General features: G+C 40.8%; 1 protein-coding gene across 2 annotated transcripts in view; it reads left to right on the forward strand.

Moving 5' to 3' along the window:
- EPHA4 (EPH receptor A4) overlaps positions 1-20,862 on the forward strand; it is a 144,425-nt gene that overhangs the window by 115,352 nt on the left and 8,211 nt on the right. For both annotated transcript variants that reach the window (XM_029933708.1, XM_029933709.1), the window contains exons 9-15: positions 6,280-6,338; positions 8,090-8,203; positions 8,458-8,643; positions 12,982-13,043; positions 13,498-13,707; positions 15,601-15,750; positions 19,102-19,295. In XM_029933708.1, the coding sequence (XP_029789568.1) occupies positions 6,280-6,338; positions 8,090-8,203; positions 8,458-8,643; positions 12,982-13,043; positions 13,498-13,707; positions 15,601-15,750; positions 19,102-19,295 (975 nt within the window). The remainder of the gene's footprint in view (positions 1-6,279; positions 6,339-8,089; positions 8,204-8,457; positions 8,644-12,981; positions 13,044-13,497; positions 13,708-15,600; positions 15,751-19,101; positions 19,296-20,862) is intronic.

A 20,862-nucleotide genomic window follows, 5' to 3' on the forward strand; every position in this document is an offset into this window, starting at 1 on the left:
GTTGACGAAAAGAAAGGAAAAGCACATGAAAATGTCATGCAGGAAGACAGGCTTATTAAAAGCTTGTAGCTATAGAAAATAGAATCGCAAACTTGATGACTTAATTTCCTTGCTGCTTTTATTGATCACTTTCTTCTTTAAGGCAGGATGGATAGGAGGAGGCATCGGATTTCCAATTATGAGTCTCCACCTTAGAGAATTGAGCCTGTCGAGTTACCCAGCGATGATTCTTGTCCCTTCTCCCCCATTAAAAAAAAAATGTCACTTCCCAAGGCTGATAAACACTGCTAGGTGATTGGTCCTCAGTGGATCACTTTTTAGAACATGAAATGTCAACCCCTTGCCCTTCTATTGATTCTTCTTTAGTGTCGGCCATAAAGCTGTCATGGGAAAGGCTGCCAGGAGCCAGGTAGCTGACAGGCTCTGCAGCCAAGGAGGCACACTCAGCTGATTGTCCCCGGGGCGCGGGCTGTGTGCTGTGTCACGTCGCAGTACAGATGTTTCAATGCGACAAGAACAGGTGAAGGGAGAGGAGACAGGTAGTGCAGACAAAAACCTGGTCCATGCTTTTAGTGTGAGTGAAAGCTGGTAAACGGCACCCCCAAATAATCTCGCCGACAATCTGGAAAGCACCCAATGGGATATCCTGGCTGGAAAATGATAGGGCTGCTTCTCAGGTCTTAGAGCCACAGAATGTTGATGGCAGAGTCAATGCTAGAGACAGAAGAGGCCCCTTTTCCGGTGATGCCCCTCCAACGGAGGCCCACCTGGTGATGGCATAGGAATTTTTTTAAGAAGCAGAGGGTAGGGACCCACACAGTGAGAAAAGTTTCAGCCCTTCTGATCACCTCAAAGGAAATTCTGTCTGGTGCTAATTTGTCATCGAGGAAAGAGGAGACGGCCTCAGGCTCACAGCTGGTATCCTGCTAGAATTTTTTTATAGCAATTGTTTCATTTATTTTATTATATTTCCTTTATACTGAGAAACCTGAGCTTTAGGCAAGCCAGAGTAATGTCCTTTTTTTTTTTACCTCAATGAGAAGATCCGCTCTTTCCTTTTGGCCAACTTGAGCGTGTAAACCATTTAGGGGTCTCATAAAAGAATCAAACTCCCACATTTATAGATTTTATTTATATACTTGAAATGATACACCAAGTGCGTTGGCTTAAGACATACTGTATGTTTTTACCACCCACATGATCTTAAGCAAATCCCCTTACAATTTTTAGAAGTGTCTATGGTCAGTGTGTTCTCTGGCCGTTGAGTTGTAATGAGAGAACTGTGTCAGCTTTGCGAACGCACAGCTGTGCTTGCGGTGGGTCGTTTACGTGCCTTGTGTCTATGTGATGCTGTCCCTAGAGAGTTCATCCCGAACCACGTGTGTGCGCTCTCTCAGAAGTAGGATGCCATATCCCTGTACTGCTGCGGGTATTTATTTGTGGTCTTTGCAGTGAGTCCACTTTATTGCTTTCTAAAGTGATTTTTTGAAAGGACTGTTAACAATGACATCATAAAATGCCGTGAGAAGGTCATAACCTCAGGACTGCCGATCAGATGTGTTACATTTCTCTGATTCCCGCCCCTTATTAGTGGTTTCATCAGGTTAGCCCAAATACTGTTAATCTGGGTTGCTTTAGGTCAGTGTGCCCTCCCCCCAAAAAGTATCTGATTATTCGGGGAAACTTTCAAGAGAAGACTGGAATACAAGCTGAATCTTTTCTAAAGGACACTTGGGCAGTCAGAGGCCAGTGTTGCCTGGTAACCAGGCCCGGACCTTTCCATCCTGACTCTCTAATGATGGCTGGAGCTACAGGGTTTTTGTCACATCCATTCATGTTAGGGTATACTGACTGTCCCCTTTTTATTAGAATTAAAGAAAAACAAGTGAGTTGATTTTAAGAAAATAAATGAGGCTGTTGGAGCAAAATTAGTGAAAAAATACTCAAGTGGCTCTGGTTTAGGAAACTACTTAATTCTAATACCGGCATCTTCTATATTAGGATCTTGAGGCCTGGAGAGGAGGTTACACAATTAACTAAACCAGTTTCATACAGCCAGTTAGTTGCCTGATCAGGACAGGAATCCATCTTCCCTGACTTCCAATACTGGCATAGATTCTTCGAATGTCTTCTTCTGAGCGAAAAAACTGACCTACATTGAAAGCCCACATGGACAGTCCTACGGACCACAATTTCAGGACTCTCAGTGCGGATGGTAGTGCTTGCAATCAGTGAACTCGTATGCACGTCTAATGCACACCATAAAGTCAGACTTTGCACGTTGGTTTTGTCTTCAAACGGAGGCTGTGATTTCCCACTTCAGAGCTAACTGTTCACATAATGCTAAGCCAGCTCCCATTCAGTCTGTATCTATCTTGCCTGGTGTCCTAATTGGAGTATTATGATCACATAAGAATGAATGCACCCAAATGTTAGCCTAAATTGGCTCTGATGGAGTCATGTAAATTCATACAATGAGGGGGCAGATGGCATTCCAGGAACATTTCTAAACAACTTGCGCGCAATTGTACGGTTCAATTCCAACCATTTCAAAATGTCGCTCATGGAGAACATTTAGACATCATTTGGTGCAAGAACAATGACAGCTTAAGGAAGGGGAAAAAGAAGGATGGCTCCTATGAATCTTCATGGGTGATGCCATTAAACACTGGAAAGGGTCCTCCTGGAGCCGTGCTGGTTATTACATTGCTTTATCTTCTTTAATCTGCACTTTAGCTGAATAAATTACTTACCTTTTACTAATTAGTTTTGGAACAGTGAACCACATCAATCAAATCCATCCACTTGATCAGGGAAGTTAGTATTTTAATAAAAGCAGGGTTTCCTGTGCTGGGACCCTGCCACGCTCCCCCTCCAAGGTTTTGTTTGTTTTATTGAATAGTCAAGGTACCAGAAGGACACAGTGGTTGGGAGGGCAGTGCTTGGGGCTCACGCTGTGCCTCCACAATGCCTGCTAATACCCTGATTCCGCCCCCCTTTGGCTGAGGGCTGGGGAGGGTTCGCTCTGACTCACAGCTCCACCTGAAGGGGAGGGTCTTTCCTCTCCCTCCTGCAGATGAAAGGTGCCAGGCTTCCTTCTGGTGCTTTCACTAACAAACCAGGCCCCTCCCACCCTCTTCCAATCAACTTGCCCAAGTCCCAGGAATTAGAAAATCCTCAAAGGTTTCCTTCTGCCCTTCAGGTGATCAGCCTTGGATCTCAGTGTAGAATTAGCACTTCTTTAGGCTAGGTGATTTCTTCCAGCCTGGCTGACCCAACTTCAGTGGGCTCTCTTTCTTGGGACAATAACAGACACTTTGTCCAACGCTGAGCCAAGGAGAAAGGGCCATCAGGTGACAAAAGTAGAGCCGGAACTAAGCATTTTAGTTTCCAATGTATTATGGAAACGCTAATATAAGGCTGCCGTTTGTCTTTGAAGAGTAATTTCTGTACTCCTGGAGGGTCTTTTCTGCCAAGGAACACTGCAAGTCAAGAAGTTTCTTTAAAAATACACCTTCCCCTCTAATTTACTTCCTCCTTCTATGTTTAGAAGTCTGAGGAGGGGATGGGCGTGGCCACCTTATAATTAATGATCCCTGCCATTTTGCATTTCCTCCGGCTTTGCACATATTTAATGGATGTGCTTGATGTAAAACAGATAACTTCAGTCCTGGGCAGCTTGAGGCCCCTCTTTCTATTGGGATATTTCAGGGTCTTTTGACGAACTCACCGGCAGTTTAAAGTTGGCACCAGAGCTCTCCTGCTGTATGCATTGTTTTGCTTCTTTAAAGGAAAGACATTCAAATCAGTATTGGAAATCTAAAGTGGTTCAAGAGATATACTTGTAATTTTAGATAATGCTTTTAGGAACTCCGATAAGATACAATCGCTCAGGCTGGCAGGACCCTATCACACCCTTGGGACCTCGTCACGCGTTTCCCTGACATAAAATCTTGTTTTCATAGTCCCTGACCTAACACTCTTTTGTTTCCTTTAAAAAGGGGAAGGGGGTGGGAAGGGGTGGCGAGGACTGCATCTCTCATCCAGACGCCTGGTTTCAGGACATTTCAACGTGTTGAGTTTCCTTGATGAAGCAACGGATTTTCAAAGCAGTGGAATCCAACTTAAATGGATTTACTGATATAAAATACGGTATTACTTATAATAACTCTCATCAGATATCTTGATATAACTTCATCTCTGCTCTGAGGGGCATGTGACCTAGTGAGCAGACCAGGGGAGACGCACTCTTGTACTTGCTGAAAGCGTCCTGGGTGGATCCTTTGCCCCAAGTGCCCTAGAACTGAGTGTGTCTGTCTGCCTGACTACCTCCCTGGGCTTGTCCTGAAGATGCGACTCAGTAATAGACATGATGGCTCTTTAGAAAGTTAAAAGCAAAGTAAAAATGTGAGAATTCCACACACTTGGCAGTTAACTCTAGTGACTGAGGTCTCCGTTTACCAAGCTGGCTCCTGCTTTGTAAGCAGTTAGGGCAGGGGATGATAATGTGCCCCGAACACTGTGAAAGGTGAAACGCGGCGCCCAAGTGCAAGGTGGTGTAATTTACAGGCCGCAGGCTCTCCGGGCCGGATAGCAGAGCTGGCTCCCGCCCGTAGACCATCAGGAGCTGATGGGGAAACGGTTGCCCCTCATCTCCAGTTGCCCGGTGCGCCTCCGTTAGGTTCTCCACTCTTCTCTCTTTTACACAATCATCCCATCCTCCTCTACCTGTTCAAATTTCGGGGGTTCAGGTTTCCAGGCTCTGATAGGACCGCACTGCTGAGATGCTCTGTGGCCATCAGAGCCTCAGTTTCCTCATCTGTAAGAATCTGGACTTACGTTGTCTTTAAAGCTCCTAGAAAATAGAAGATGATTCTAAACTCCAGTGGACTCCAGGGAACTTTACATTTTGGACAGAAACACAAATGTACACATTTTATTCACTTATTTGGCCTCATCTTCCCCCAATCTTTAGAAATCTATAGTACCAACTGAGTTGATTTTTTTATTCATTTAAGTAATACACACACACACACATACACAAATAGATACACACATGCATACAAATGTAATGTATCACAATTATTGACTTAAGATTTATATGTATTCATGATTTTGACTCCCAAGACTTCTATAATACCCAAAGCTCATTTCTTTAGGACATTTAGAGCAGAACACCAATTGTGAGACCATACACCATTTTTTTTGGAAAGAGAATTCAGCCACAAATGGAAACTTCTCATTTTTACTCTTTCAAGTTTTCTACAAACTCTTAAGGAATGTAGTCCAGTAGAAAACATATATTTACTTTTTAAATTTTCCTTAATAATTCAGGAGTTTGTAAGCAGCAGCTGAAATCAGTAACTACAAAGCTGTTTTTTTAAGAATGTCATATAATATGATAATGAGTTTTTTGTGGTAGTGGTTTTTGTGATTGTAGCAAAAGGACTTACTATGACTTATCGCATACTGAACATTATTGCCATTTGATTAATGCATAATTCACCCATGAACACTTATTTTACTTCAGAAATATGTATGGGAAAACTAGCCAATAAACTTATAAGCTGTCTTCAATAAGATAAATTGATTCTAGAGATCGGAAATTATATCATAAAATATTTGCTTTATCATCTCAGTTTAACATTGTGGGTAAGAGCAGAGACTCCTGGGGCACCTGCATAGCTCAGTTGGTTAAACGTCCAGCTCTTGATTTTGGTTCAGGTCATGATCTCACAGTGGTGAGATTAAGGCCCGCCTAGACTCCATGCCCCCCCGTGGAGCCTGCTTAAGAGTGTCTCTCCTCGGGGCGCCTGGGTGGCTCAGTCAGTTGAGCCTCCGACTTCAACTCAGGTCAGATCTCACATTTGTGGGTTTGAGCCCCATGTCAGGCTCTGTGCTGACAGCTCAGAGCCTGGAGCCTGCTTCTGGTTCTGTGTCTCCTTGTCTCTCTGCCCCTCCCCCTCTCATGCTCTGTCTCTCTCTGTATCAAAAATAAATAAAACATTTAAAAAAATGTGTCTCTCCCCTCCCCCACTAATGATCTCTCCCTCTCTCTCTCCCTCTTTCAAAAAAAAAAAAAAAAGGAGCAGAGACTCACAATCAGTTCTGATTGTGTTTGAAACCGTTATTTCACTGTCCATAAACCTCAGTTTACTCATCTGTGAGATGTGCACAGTGTATTTATTTGCCTGACTTATATATAGTATGGTAGCAAAGAACTTACGTTGTGGCTTACAGCTTTTGTAGATAATTGGTTTTTTTTTTAATTTTTAATAGACGGAGTAAATACAGTAAAGCTAAACAAGAAGCAGATGAAGAGAAACATTTGAATCAAGGTACAAAAATTGGATTAAGAATAATTTTATTTTTCTTATGTCTCATGTTTTCAGTTTAGAAGTGCCTAAATTAAATTCACGTGCCTATCAATATTGTAGTTCTTTCACAGAATTATCTAAATAATGTACCTCAGGTATCCAGCTGAACTAAGTGATTTGGGGTGTTTCAAGTGAGGTTAAAGATGGAGGTTGGGGAAATTTCCTTTCAATTCTTCTTCTGCCTTATTTTATTCTCCACCCTGAGAAAGTATTAGTCTTGCTGACTCATTTTTGTAGCTGGGTGGCAAGGCTTAAAAGGTAAAAATTTTTCTCATCTTGTAAGATACAATTTTTGGAGAGGAAAGAACAAGGAATAAACAGTAATCTCTCCACCTCCAACAGTATGTGCTGTGGCATTCGGGATTACTAACATCCCTTTAGTGCATTCTGGTTATTCCAGGGTGGAAGACTAAATTCAAAGGACTAGAATGACTTGAGTGACGTAGAAGAGTCTTAAAATCCAATAGAACGTTTTGAGATGATGGCATTGTTCTCTGCCCTGTCCAATGCATTAGCCAGTAGCCACGTGCACTATTGAATACTTGAAAAGTGGCAAGTGCGAATGAGGAGGTGAATTTTTAATTTATTTGATTTTAAGTAATTTACATTTAAATAGCAAGGTGTGGCTAGAAGCTACCTTATTGGACAGCGCTGGGAGGTAGAAGGAAGAGAGAGACTAGGGTAGGAAGAAGCATTGACAAAGATTTTCTTGGCTACAGCCTATAAAGCAATAAAGGCTATGGAATGTCTGATAACCTTCTGTTTAGTCACCTTATTTTCTTTCTAAAACCATAGTTTTAGAACTTGCATGCAGTATATATTTTTAAAAACAAACATGACTTTTTTGTTTGCAATGATGAGGACAAGACTGAGCTTTCTGGAAAATCAAGGGGGTTAGGCAAACCAGTGCCCTCCACCCTTTCTGTGCCCCAGAGTCCTAGGAGTGCCAGCAAGGAAAGAAGAGCTCCCAGTAATTACTGATGCTTCTTGTGCCTGGCTTCTCTAGGATGTTCTGAATTTAGGCTTCGAGTTGTCTGTGGGCTTTGGCTGAGTGACACTTTCTGATATTCAAACCTTTCACAATTAGGCTATAACTTTTTCTCCAGCTGAAGCGTTCGGATGACCTTCAATGTCTTATAACACCTTCTTTCCAAAGTAGAATAAAAGTGGAAGTCTAGTCCAGAGTTTATATTCTCCAGTCAGCTAGCTGCTATTATCCCTCTTACCTATTTTAACCTAGCTTTAATCTACATTTGTTAATTATTGGTCATGTACTTAATTGGTCCAGATATTGGGCACCGTGTTAAGGAAGAAAGTTCCCATCATCCTCCCTAAGAAAGTATAGCTCCGGAAGGCGGGTGGGACAGGAACGACTGATTTGGACAAACGTATTCAGCTAACACCTCCAAATTTTCTTGTGGAGACTCTCTTTTCTTCCATGGGATGGGTTGTTTTTAAAATTTCATCCTTGAAGTGTGAAGACGTTCTAGGAAGTCAGTAGAGCTTCGGCTTCTTAAGTAGCTAACAATTCTTTGTTTACTCACTAATGAAAACCAGAGCAAGAATTTAAACATTTTTATATGTCTGTTGCTAAGTATGTTTGTCATGCTAAGAAAACTTCCTGTGCTAAGTATTTTTAGACCCAGACAACTTAAGTTCATTAGCGGTTTCTGGAAAGTGCTGTGCCAACCTATCACGTGTTTATTGCTTAGGTGTTAGAACTTATGTGGACCCCTTTACCTATGAAGATCCCAACCAAGCAGTTCGAGAATTTGCCAAAGAAATCGACGCATCCTGCATTAAGATTGAAAAAGTCATAGGAGTTGGTAGGTGTCTGAGTGTCTCTCTAATAAGCCTACTTTCTTTGAGGATAGTAAATATACATATGCAGATTATACAAATGTGTGTGACTATATTGCACGTACATGTATGTAAATCTGTGTACTTGAAGTTTCCTTGATCTGTGTAAAACATTAGCCCAGTGCCTGGCATGTAAGAAGCACTCAACAAATGTTAGCTATTACTCTCTCATCTTGAATGTGTTTCTGGTCCATAGTTGATTCTGTTTTCTCTCCCAAAGGTGAATTTGGTGAAGTATGCAGTGGGCGCCTCAAAGTGCCTGGCAAGAGGGAGATCTGTGTGGCCATCAAGACGTTGAAAGCTGGTTATACAGATAAACAGAGGAGAGACTTCCTGAGTGAGGCCAGCATCATGGGACAATTTGACCACCCGAACATAATTCACTTGGAAGGCGTCGTCACCAAATGTATGTGGGGCGCTCCTTTTACAAAGCCAAGTTAGAAGTTTCTGGCAAATTAAACACACATTTTCTTTCTAGGGAAATGACAGATGGAGCGGACCCACTGATTGCTAATAGGAGGAAATCAGTGCAGGACAAGTCATTAATCTTGTAGTCAGCTCTCAATGGGTCTACGGTTTAGGCTGATACCCTATTTCCAAGGCAGCTTGTGTGAGATTTTAGGGAAATTAATATTGCAGATTTTTGGTATGCCTCACCATCTTTCAAACCTTTGCTAGACCAAACTGATTGTCACGGGGTAGGCGCAAGCAGATGGTAAGCAAAATAAAATTTAAGTACTTTTCATATAAAACACAACAAAAGCTCGCCACACCTTGCGCTTGAAGCTTCGGTTCCAGATGCAGGGAGTGAATCTTGGAAATCTTTATTATATTGGGGGATTTGCTTGTCTGCTCTGCCTGATTTATGGCCTCTGCTGTTCAGCACCTATTTACAGTAACACCTGGTTGAACCTTCCTTTTTTAGCCCATTAGCATTCGCTGAGCCTGTGAACCATGCATCAGTTAAAATACGACAGAGCTCAACAGATGCATTTTGTGAAGTAAACCCTGAATACATCTGTAAGGCTGGCCAAGACCCATTTATAAAGCACCACATGGACAGGGCAGCTGAAGCCGTTACTACTGAAGGTGGCTCTCTTCCAGGAGCCACAGTCCCTACTACTTTACTACAAGTCAAAGATCTTGTAAGCCCCGGGGCTATGTCTCCTGGAAGGCCAAGGTTTCCTTCAAGGGAACCTGTGATTCAAGGTGCCTGTGAAGAGCATCTTCAGTGAACACGTGCAGAGTGGGTAAAGGGAGGCCATGGGGAGAGAAGAGTAGGTTAAAAGAGTAAACTTTGGACATCAGGTCTGGGGCAGAGCAGAAAGTAAGACACGAGAGTACGTAACCTTTCAAGAAGAGATGATAAGGAGGTTCCTAAAAAGTGAGGGAGCGTGTACATTCATTCAGAGGTCCTCAAGCTGAGACGTACATGAGAATTCTGGAAGACTTGTTAAAACAGTTACCTGGACCTCATCCTCAGGTTCAATTTCTCAGGTAGGGAGGGTGGGGCCCATGAGTCTGCATTTCTAAAGATCAGCATTTCCAAAGCTTAATCTCCAGCAACCGGTTTTAGATACCCCTTGGCCCATGGACCAAAGACTTGCTTGTCAAGACCACATGCTTTCCTAGCGGTGGTCTTGACTAGTTAGTTGCTCAGGATCTCAGTTTCCTCTTCTATAAAATAGAGATAAAAATAGAACTTGCCATAGAAGGTAATTTTGGATGAAATACTTTCCATGTTTAGTATAATGCTTGGCAAATTTAAACAACAGAAAACTTCCCTAAGTATCCAGTGGTAATATTATGTCTTAAGAAGTACACCTTTCCCCATCATCACAATCCTTTCAAAAACGGAAACTTGGTGCTAAGGGTATATAATTTTCCACCAAAGGCGAAGGCTATAATTAGCATAGAATACCTCTCTTTGCTTTTTAAGATTAGTTTTACAGACAGGATATTTTTTTGTTGCCCGTGGCCTTTGGGGCTGCTCAGAGCCCTTCGCTACTTTAATTGAAAGATAACATTCTGTTTAAATACTTCTGCAGGTCCAGTTTCTCAAAAGGAGGCTCTGTTCTGCTTGGGGTGTTTTTCCTGCCGCAGACAGTGATTTTCATAGCACCTCTGCAGAAGAGAAAAGAAACAGGGGATCTTTGTATTAAAATCCCACCGCACCGCTAAAACCCACAGCTATTACAGCTGTAACTGTTATCAACGACTGGATGCATTTGCATAATGCAGTTGTCACTGAATTAAAATGATTTAAAATCTCCACCAGAGGAATTGTCCCCTTCCCCCACTGCGGCCGCCACCCCCACCGCATCCCTGCCTTTCCCAGGGGAGGAGCTACCGCCCATCCCCGAGCCCAGCAGAGCCTCTGCTTACGGAGACATCCATCTTTATTTCTCTTGGAGAGCTCATAAAGATTCTGACCAATGGATCCTTTTGACAAACAGAAGAAGGAATGTAGAAAAATCGTGAGGACCTGCCAACAGTCAGAGGAAGGAGGTGTGAGGGCACAGGGGTGATGTGGATGCGTGTAAATTCATGACCCATGACCGGCAGTTACTTGAGTAACTTTTTAAACTGATGGGGAGATGATACATTCTCTCCACCAGCCCCGCCCCTTTATTTTGGATCTTCTACTCTCTTGTCCACACCTCCAGAGGGGTCTGGTGATGTGGAAGTAAGTGTTAATGCAAGAGAGTCTACCTTTCTCATTGGTTGACAAAGTATCTTTTGATTGAGTTGGGTTAATTACAACTCATTTAGATGCATCTGTTCTGTCCCTGGCCACAGATGTAGAGGGTAAATGAATCTGAACCAAGAGTTTTGAGGCAGCCTAGGTGGCTCAGTGGGTTAAACAGCTATTCTCGATTTTGGTTCAGGTCACGACCTCAGGGTTTGTAGGATCAAGCCCTATACCCGGCTCAAGTGCAGAGCTTGCTTGGGATTCTCTCTCTCTCTTTCTCTGTCAGAATAAATTAATAAAGTTAATTTATTACAAATTCATTTAATTATTTATGAAATTAAATAAATAAATCAAAAAGCTTTCTGTTTATTATATTGAGGGAGGACAGAAAAGGTGTACAGAGATGACTCCCTCCAGCCGAGGAGGAAGACCGGAAGTGGTTTTCCTTACCCCTTTGATCACACCACACCCTCTGCTTTCTCTGCCAGCTTTCATTCATCCCTGAACATAAACTCTCCGTGGTATTGTTTCCCCATTCAAAAGTTTTGCCTCAGAAACCTTTCTTAGATGTGACGCCAAAAACACAATTAAAAAAAAAAATGATTGGGGCTCCTGGTGGCTCAGTTTCATCTCAGGTCAGGTCATCATCAGGCTCTACATACCTGCTTGGGATTCTCTCTCTTCCTGTCTCCCTGCTCCTCCTCCCTTCTCTCTCACTCTCAAAATAAGTAAATAAACGTAAAAAAAAAAACCTTTAAAATAAAGACATTTAAAATAAATAAATGATTTTTTTTAATGGTAATTTGGACTATCTTGAGATTGAAAATTTCTGCTCTTCCTAATTTTTCCCTCTGAAATAAAGACATTTCCCCCTTCCCCACATCAGAGCAGAGTCTATTCTGGGTAGGAAAGGTATTCGTTTAGGATAATTATAGGAACTTTTCATTAGTGACCTACACCAGTCCATCTTCCCTGACTGAATATCTAAGTTCAAACAGTCCACAAGTATAGCAGTGAAAGTGAATATTTTTGATTTATCAAACTAGCATTTTATTTTCTTCCCAGGGAGTCTTTTACATTCTCTTTGCTTTAACGTTTCCCTTAGTAAAATAATGAGGATGTACATCCCCACCTCAATTCCCTCCCACAAATACTATTTAAAAGGAAGGCGTTTCAGATCGTGAGTACAGTGTCAGCCATTAAGAAACTAAAGAATGGTTCTTATTTCCTAAGTTCCTCGGAAAGAAAACTGAAGTAAAATAAAACTGTTGTTTCCCTTCACTTCTCCCAAACCTTAAACTCATTTTATTCTCTTTGCTTTAAAACAATAACAAACAGACAGGTGAGGGGGAGCAAGAATGTTCTAGTGCTGAATTAACTTGCTGTCTCAGATGAAATAATTTTCTGAAACTTTTGTCTGATTTTTGTTGTGTGCTGTTGCTGAAGTTGTCTGCTTAAAGGTGCAAATAGGATAACTTTTTTTATAGATCAGAAAGGGAAAAGAAAGGACATCTCAGTAAGGGGGCAGGGGAAGGGTTAATATTGTGCATTCTTGAGCTGTATAATGTGTCTAAGTAATGAAGCATACTGCAGTTACTGCTCCCAGAAACTTGGGTTTCTCTAAGTAAAAAAGTTTCTCTGTCCATTGATTCCTTTAGCATCACACAAGTGGCTCTTCTGGGGACAAAATAAATTAATTATCCTAAAGATTTTTTCGCCTTTACACAGGCCTGCCCATTTATCTCCCTCCCCTTTTGCTTGAGAGAGCAATTACCCATTCATGTGCTCCCTGGGTACTGGAGGCCACTTTAGTTAAAGACCTTGTCAACAAGCCACCCAAAGGGTTAACCTTCCAGATGGAATTTAAACCTACCCGTCCTCTTAATGTTTCATTCCTAGCTCCCCACAGCTGAGGCATAAGCTTGGCTTGTTTTAATTACATTAGATCGCACAAGACAGGTGTCTTGGCAGTAAAATTGTGCACAGCCCATTTTTATCTCATTAACTGCAGTGCTCATCAAGGGTTTGTGTTTTTCTTTCCCAAAACTCTAGGTAAACCAGTAATGATCATAACAGAGTACATGGAGAACGGTTCCTTGGATGCATTCCTCAGGGTACGTGACTACTTTATATTAAACCCAAGAATGTTGGTATTTGGAAAACTCTAACAGACCCCTGATGTCCATTCTCTTTAGTTGTATTCCTGGAACCTTTTAATGGGGCAAGGGAAGAAGAGGAGACATAGAGAATGATGTGATTTTTAAAGGCTATTCAACAATCCATGGGCAATGAGGAGGGTATTTGATTTATTCTTGCTTTGTGGGGCTGTTTGAGCCATAGATTCATTACAGTTGGATAATTTCCATCTACCACAGGAAGCAAACCCGGTTCTTAGGATACCCTCTACTAGTGAATTAGTGACTTTGGTCAGAAAGGTCCGGAAATAGTGTTGCGTTTCATTGCATACTTGGGTACAGAAATAAAAAAAGATCCAAGTAATAAATGCTTTGGTGCAAATTAATTTGGCCTAATGCTAATGAGATTTTCCCTCATCCCTTTCCTCTGCAGAAGAATGATGGCAGATTTACTGTCATTCAGCTGGTGGGCATGCTTCGTGGCATTGGGTCCGGGATGAAGTATTTATCGGACATGAGCTATGTTCACCGAGATCTGGCTGCACGGAATATTCTGGTAAATAGCAACTTGGTCTGCAAAGTGTCTGATTTTGGCATGTCCCGAGTACTTGAGGATGATCCGGAAGCAGCTTACACCACCAGGGTAAGGAGGATTTGCGACCTCTGGGTTTTGACTCTGATGAAACTGTTCCTCTTTTCTCACTTTGATGTTTAAGCCCTTTGTGATTTTGTAAGTTTCCTCATCCTTCAGAGCCTCTTCCTATCCATGCTTTCATTTTTAAGCCTTATTTCTGAGAGGGATTCTGAAAGTGCCTTAAGATGTGTGGATTTTGAAAGTGCCTTAAGATGACTAAAGAAAACACATGACTACTTTAAAAATGACAAACTAGAGCTTTACTAATTATTGTATTTTTACACTTAATTTTTCTTCTTTTTTTTCCTTCCTTCCTTCCTGTTTTAGATTTTCTGTTTGGTTCTTTTCTATTATTAAAAAGTTTTCTTATTTTAAACAAGACAGAGCAATGTTTCTCGCTGGTTGGTCCCGGAGTCTGAGGATGTGTATAAAGGATTTATAAATCATTTACACTGTGCAAGGATTTTTCAAATTTAATGGGCTTCATTTTAGTCCTGGTAGATAAGCTGGATTAGGGCACAGTTAAGAGTTATCAGTCTACAGTTAATGGCTTTACTATCTTAGCTGGACAATCTGAATATAAGATACTAATGGAACAAACAATCCTAAAAGTTTTTGACCATTAGTACTGGCACTGCTGAAATCAATAGGAAGCAGACAGGTACCATCTACTTTCCTCCTTTGATGCTCATTTTGCATATACAATTCTAACCATTCTTTTGGTTTGTTTGGTGGGTGGGTGGGTGGGTGGGTTATTTTTTTTTTCCCTTGTAGTGTTCAATGGCTTTGGCTCTAGGTTTGATTCTTATACATATATTCACTTTTGAATTCTAAGTCCATTCACGTAGGAAAAGATGCATATTTGTGAATGCTAAAGATATTGTATTCTTTCTCCCCAGTATTTGGAGAGGGAAGTTAAAGGGGCTTCTGGAATGTAGATTAAACCTTAGCCAAATAGTTACAGAAGGTGGAAGGCAGCACAAGTGTCCTTCTGTAGGGAACAAGTAGAAATGTAACACTGGGTTTTCAGAGTAAACTGCGGTGAATCAATGTAATTTCTAGTACAATTTTTGTCTTGCTTAGTAGCCTTAGTAAAGCAAGCCTTCAAAGGATGTTCTCTTAACAGCTTACGGGTCTGAATTCAAGTTGTATTAATTTCCCCAGATGGAGCCTTAGGAAATTTGAAACTCAATTAAAAACACCTTTCACATAAGCATAACCAAACAATAGACATTTGAGGCAAAGAAAAAAAAGCAAGCAGCAGTTTTAAACTTTTCCTGGGTAATACTCCGTTCCTTGGCCATGTTTGCAGGTGCCCTCCCTCCATTAAAGTCAGTAATGGCTTTAGCATCTGGTACTTGGCTTCCTCTAAGAGCCTACGTAATATAATGTATTATCTCCTAGCCATGTTAAGCATCTTTCTCATGCTACATAAAAGTAGGACGGCAGTGTGGAAGATAGAAAGTTTCATATTTAATTTCATTAGTTCATGATTTCAGAAGCAGTATTAAATATCGCCATTGTGCTGCTGGGTGAGAGAATTCACTAAGAAAGTCAGCATCGGCTACACACCCATAGATATATCAAAATAACATATGCATTCTGTAAATCCTGTGATTTCCTTTCTCCTACAATATTGCCTGAAGCAGAGCTTGGATAAAGGTAGGCCTTTTCAAAAATAATTAAACAGATTACTTGTTCACTTCCCTGTGACTAAAGAAAACACATGAGAAGTGTCTCAACCTGGATGACTAGTTAAAATAAACAAGTCTCTTATTATTGTTTGGAGAGCTGTCTCGGGAATGCTGTTGTCCTGCTTGGCAAACAGTAAGAACATTCAGGGACTAAAATGGCACATCCGTGATGTACTTAGGGAATGACTTACGGCTCAAATGTTCACAGGGTGGCAAGATTCCTATCCGGTGGACCGCGCCAGAAGCAATTGCCTATCGTAAATTCACATCAGCAAGTGATGTATGGAGCTATGGAATCGTTATGTGGGAAGTTATGTCATATGGAGAGAGACCCTATTGGGATATGTCCAATCAAGACGTAAGTCTTTACGTTCTGAAATAGACGTCTTTGCATTGAGATTCAGGAAGGATTGCATCAGTGTATGATGGAGTGAAGCCGGAGCTTGAAATGATACATGAAACTCAAGATTCTCAATACAAATGTGTGTCCTAATCTAGTTAAACCTCACAGTCATGGATTTCAAGGAACAAAATTACATCGCCTAAATGGGGATAGTGTGGAAGACCGATGCGATAGATTTATAGATAGATGGAGAGATGAGGGATAAGGAATATATTTTTACATGATGAATGCTCTAATCCACAACAAAATTCCACCTTGATTTCTAAGAAAATACAAGGATATATGAAAAACACAAATTTCACATGTGAAAAAATCGACACTGAGGGTCTCTTTGAAGAGAACTAGTGAATATTTTAAAGCTGGCATAGTTGTAATTAGAGCTTGCCCCTTGAGGACTCTAAAATAAAGCTTCACTAAATGACCCTTTGTAAATTATGCACATCCCTTTAAATGTACCATCTGGACTACTTCGTAAGGGAGTATCCACACTGCCTGCAATTTCAGAAAAGCATTCAATAATGACACTAATAAGATTCCAGAGTAATAGAATTTAATTACAAACATCTCCAGTGAGAAAGAGGAAAGGAAAAAAAAAAAACACTTGGACCAAGGGGTCTTCCTAGAACACTTGTTAGTTATATGTGTGAAGTAAAATATTAACATACAATGCTTAAAAGGCATGGCACTCAATTTACCAATAAAAATTAAAGTTGGGGGAAAAAATCTTTTAAAAAATTCTCTCTGATGTGGAATGCTACCTGCCCATCTGCTTTGTCCCGAAACATCAAGAAGTTGCAAAGCCTTGGCTATTAAATGAAGAACTCAAGAAATAAGATACTGGTTGCCTTATCAATAAAAGAATGTTCAGAGAATCTAATGCAGTCTACGGCTAACAGGGGCAAAAAGAATTCACTAGCCAGATTAAGAGGAATGATCGTGTTGACATTGTGTTATCTGTAAGTCATAAAGGAAGGGTCACAGCAGACAGGGAGAAGGCCAGCAGCTAGCATAACTGATAGGTAATTGCAGGCTGGAGAAAACTATGGAAATGAGTGGTGTGTAATGTATTGTTTGATGTGATTGTGCTACAAACACCTTCCAGTACCTACCTTGTAGCAGCATTTGGTTTTAGATTAGAGACTTTTCCAAGGACCAAAACAGCCTAAATGAGCCAGTAATGCATACATTTACTCATTTAATGATTTAATATTTAAACTCGACTTCAGTTGGCAGTCATGGCCAAATGCTCAGAAGAGCAGGGAATCTGAAGATCCTGGTCCATTTTCCTGCCCTAAATATTTTCAGACCCATAGTTTTTATATTACGTTAAAATATTCTTTATTGTTTCGAAGGTTCAGTGGTCTGGTTTTCTCCATGAAGAGATCTGAAGTCATTTTCTCCCGCAAATAGTATTGCTCTGTCATTTCTGTGCATTTGTCTCTTGGGTTCTGTGTAGAACAGGATTCAAATAGGAAATGTAACTGGGAAATTACTTTCATGAGTAGAATTCATTTGGCATATGGTGAATAGAGTCAAAATAACTGTTGAAAATATGGCAAACTTACCAAGTTTTGTTGTTTGTTTTACTCTTCAGCCCCCCAAAAACATTCAGCAGTAAACTGAGAAAATATGCTTTGTTAACCCACAAGCCATCTTCCAAGCTGGCAGTGGATAGGGAGATAATGAAAGAGTATTAAGCAGTCTGAGGGTTTATAACAAATTGTGTTATCCTGGCGTTAGCCCAATATTGCTCTCATTCTCATCAATTCAATGTAAAATGTTTTCATCAAGTCTAGAGTCAACACCGTGCACCTGGAAAGATAAAAGAAAGTCAGAAGATCAAACTGACTTAATGTAATTGCCAGAAATAAAGAGAATAATGTTTAGTAAGAGAGCATATAGAAGTCTACTTTAGAAAGAGTAGTAAATAATACTAATACAACAGGATGTTGGCAAAAATACAGGGGAGAAAAAGGATCAGAGGGCTTAATAAATCACAAGAGGATTGTCAAACTGTGTGCCAGCTAAATAGGCAATAGTCATACTGATATGTAGAAACTGGACCCCGCTGAATTAACTGTTTTCTGTTGAAGGCCAGCTGTGGAGCAGTAAATAAACCCCACTACAGTGGTGGGTGAATCCAACGTGGTCATTGAGATGGCTATAGTTCTGGTTGTTTCCTTAGCAGCTACCCATTTTGGTAGAGAAATTAATTAATTAAAACAAATAAAACTTTTAAAAAATCTCCAAATAAAAGGACTTCTAGAGTTTCATAGGATTCCTATAAATGATACAAATGTGTAGCCAAGAAATTATGAAATAATTCCCCTCCTTAAATTTGGCATGGGTCATATGATATTACATTACTGAGGGTCATACCCTAAAGATAAGGGGCTTAGCAAAATGTCAATAAGAAAAATACTGTCATACCTGTGAAGACAGTTTCAAAGAATTTGAATTAAAAGAAAGACTGTTTAATAGTTTACTTATATCCTAACGAGGCAGGGAGAACTCTAGGAAATAAGATAATTATCATCTACCATTATAACTTTTTCTTTAGATGTAGTAAGGTCCCCTTCAAAATGTGAATGCTCTAAAAGAATTTTTTTTTTAATTTTCCTTGCTACTACTTTTTTTTTTAATCTACTTAGTAATGCCTTTTAACAGGGACAGCTACCAGCCAACTGAGACCCAAGAATGTGATGTAGAATTGGTATATTGGTGTATTTTGGTCTTCCAAAAGGGAAAATGCCAGGGCATCTGGAGGATTTGAGGAGAGAGGGAGCGTCTTCTGGATGGAACGGTTTGAAGGGTGGGCTCCTGTATTGACCCACGAGCTGTTCTGAACAATAGGACATAGACTTAAAATGATACAAAGAGGCTTCCATTTTGGAGAAAATGATTAGTGCTCCTTAAGGAAGTTCTTTAACACTAGGCTAGCGTCTCTTTTGTTAGGAGGGCTTGGAGGATGCTGGTTAGCAGAAGGAGGAATGTGGTCACGATGTGATCAACAACCAGGTTGTTGATCTGATTGTGTTCTAATCTCCAGAACATGATGCATCCTCACTTTAGAATTTCAGATTGGAATGGCCTGTCATCTGAGAACAGTGCAGAACTTCGCTGGCTTCCCTGTCCTGTTGCCAGCAATACTCAGGTCCAGCTTTGGCTTCCTCAGAGAAGTTGGTGCTGTTCCCGTGCTCCAGCTTGCCGGCAGCTGAATGTGCTGGGAACTTGCCGGTCAGGAGGATGAACCTCTGACAGCATCTTCCCTGGCAGCTTAACGTACCGTTCTGTTCTCTCTGATAGGTTATTAAAGCCATCGAGGAAGGCTACCGGCTGCCTCCTCCAATGGACTGCCCCATTGCACTCCATCAGCTGATGCTGGACTGCTGGCAGAAGGAGAGGAGTGATAGGCCGAAATTTGGGCAGATCGTCAACATGTTGGACAAACTCATCCGCAACCCCAACAGCTTGAAGAGGACGGGGACCGAGAGCTCCAGGTCAGCCATGCCTACTTAACAGTGATGTGTGAAATAATACCTTAGAGGTGGCAGGCGAGTGGTGGCTCGCTTTAATTCCTGCCTTTCAGTCAGAGGCCACTGCACAGCTCTCTGGAACCTGGGTGGCTTCTGTCTCCATTAATGGAGTGTTTATGGTAGTTTTGTTCACCATTTCGAAGAGCTTAACACCTGTCAGGCCTCAAATAGTAGGACAAAAAACAGATTAAAAAGAAAATTTAAAAAAAAAACCAGCAACAAAGAAATAGCTAAAGTCCTTCCTTTATTATGCTGGATCTGAACATTTAGGAAGAAAGATAAAATGTACTTTGGGAAGACATTCAGGTCACTAGATGCTATACTTGGGGGAAGGGAAAGAAACCCTGGATTAGTAAAAAATAAGAGGACAGCTCTTCATGCACTGTAGTTTTAAGTTGACTTAAACTGTAAACTTATAAAGCAAAAAATTCATTCTGTTTCAGTTCCTAACATTTCTCTGAGTCTTTCAAGAGTAGAAGGAAGCAGGGCCAAAATAGAACCCGATCAAGTTACAAAGCATATGGATGAATGTTTGAGAAGGGTTTTAAAAGTGGATATAATTGAACCAGCTGTAAAATAGGTAGTTATTTCATTGGAAAGAGCAAAAGGAATATTCCAATTTAAACATTCATATTTAAGTAACACAGTCTCAGGATAAAAATTAGGTCAGAATGTTAAGATCAGCTACATTCTATAATTTTAGAGAAACAGGAATTCAAGAAAATATAATAAACAAGTAGCAGTGTTGGTATACAGGTGATTAAAATAAAAGTGGTATAAAATATCCGGTGAAGGTCTACCCAGTAATTAGTAGTTTGATGATAAAGATCACTATAAGTTTCTTAATAAATACTTCCATAAATAGATGGCTTATTGTATAGCAATGTCACCAGGAAAGGCAGAATTCCTGCCTTGAACTGTAGTCAGTCTTGACAATGACCTAACATAAAACACCTGGCCTGAGAAATGCATAAACTAATAAATAAGTTCATAAAAAGTGCTCAGAATTCATTGAAATGATAATTTAAGAGCCCCAGCAAGGGAATATGAGAAGCGCATTCCACAATCCAAGCGGTGATCAAAGTGGCCATTCTTCCTTCCCGTCTTGGCACACGTGCTGGTCCGGCATGGGCTGATTAAAGAGGGCATTAACTCCCTGCTGTCCCAAGTTTGTTTGAAGGCACTGAGCCTGCCTGCAAACCTGGCCGGGAGCATGCTGGACTTGAACTCTTGCTGTTTTCTCCGCCTCATCAAGTCTGGCAAGTTGCAAGCTCACAGTTTTTTGTGTGTTTTGTTTTGTTTTGTTTTGTTCTTTTATGTTTTCTTACTCATACTTCACTAGGGTTTCCATAGCTGCTGTCTTGAAGTATGGACTACTTGGTGCTGGCAGGGATTTCCCTTTTCCTGCAAAGACTGAACCAGTATCAGCCACAAGGTCTCCCCCAATCTTTGCCCCAGGCTAAGCTGGGAAAAGACTGGTATGATCACTAGTGTACTAAGAGGTCCACATAAAACAAACGTGGAAAGTGGA

The sequence above is a fragment of the Suricata suricatta genome, chromosome 3, assembly GCF_006229205.1.
Source record: "Suricata suricatta isolate VVHF042 chromosome 3, meerkat_22Aug2017_6uvM2_HiC, whole genome shotgun sequence".
NCBI classification, from domain to species: domain Eukaryota; kingdom Metazoa; phylum Chordata; class Mammalia; order Carnivora; family Herpestidae; genus Suricata; species Suricata suricatta.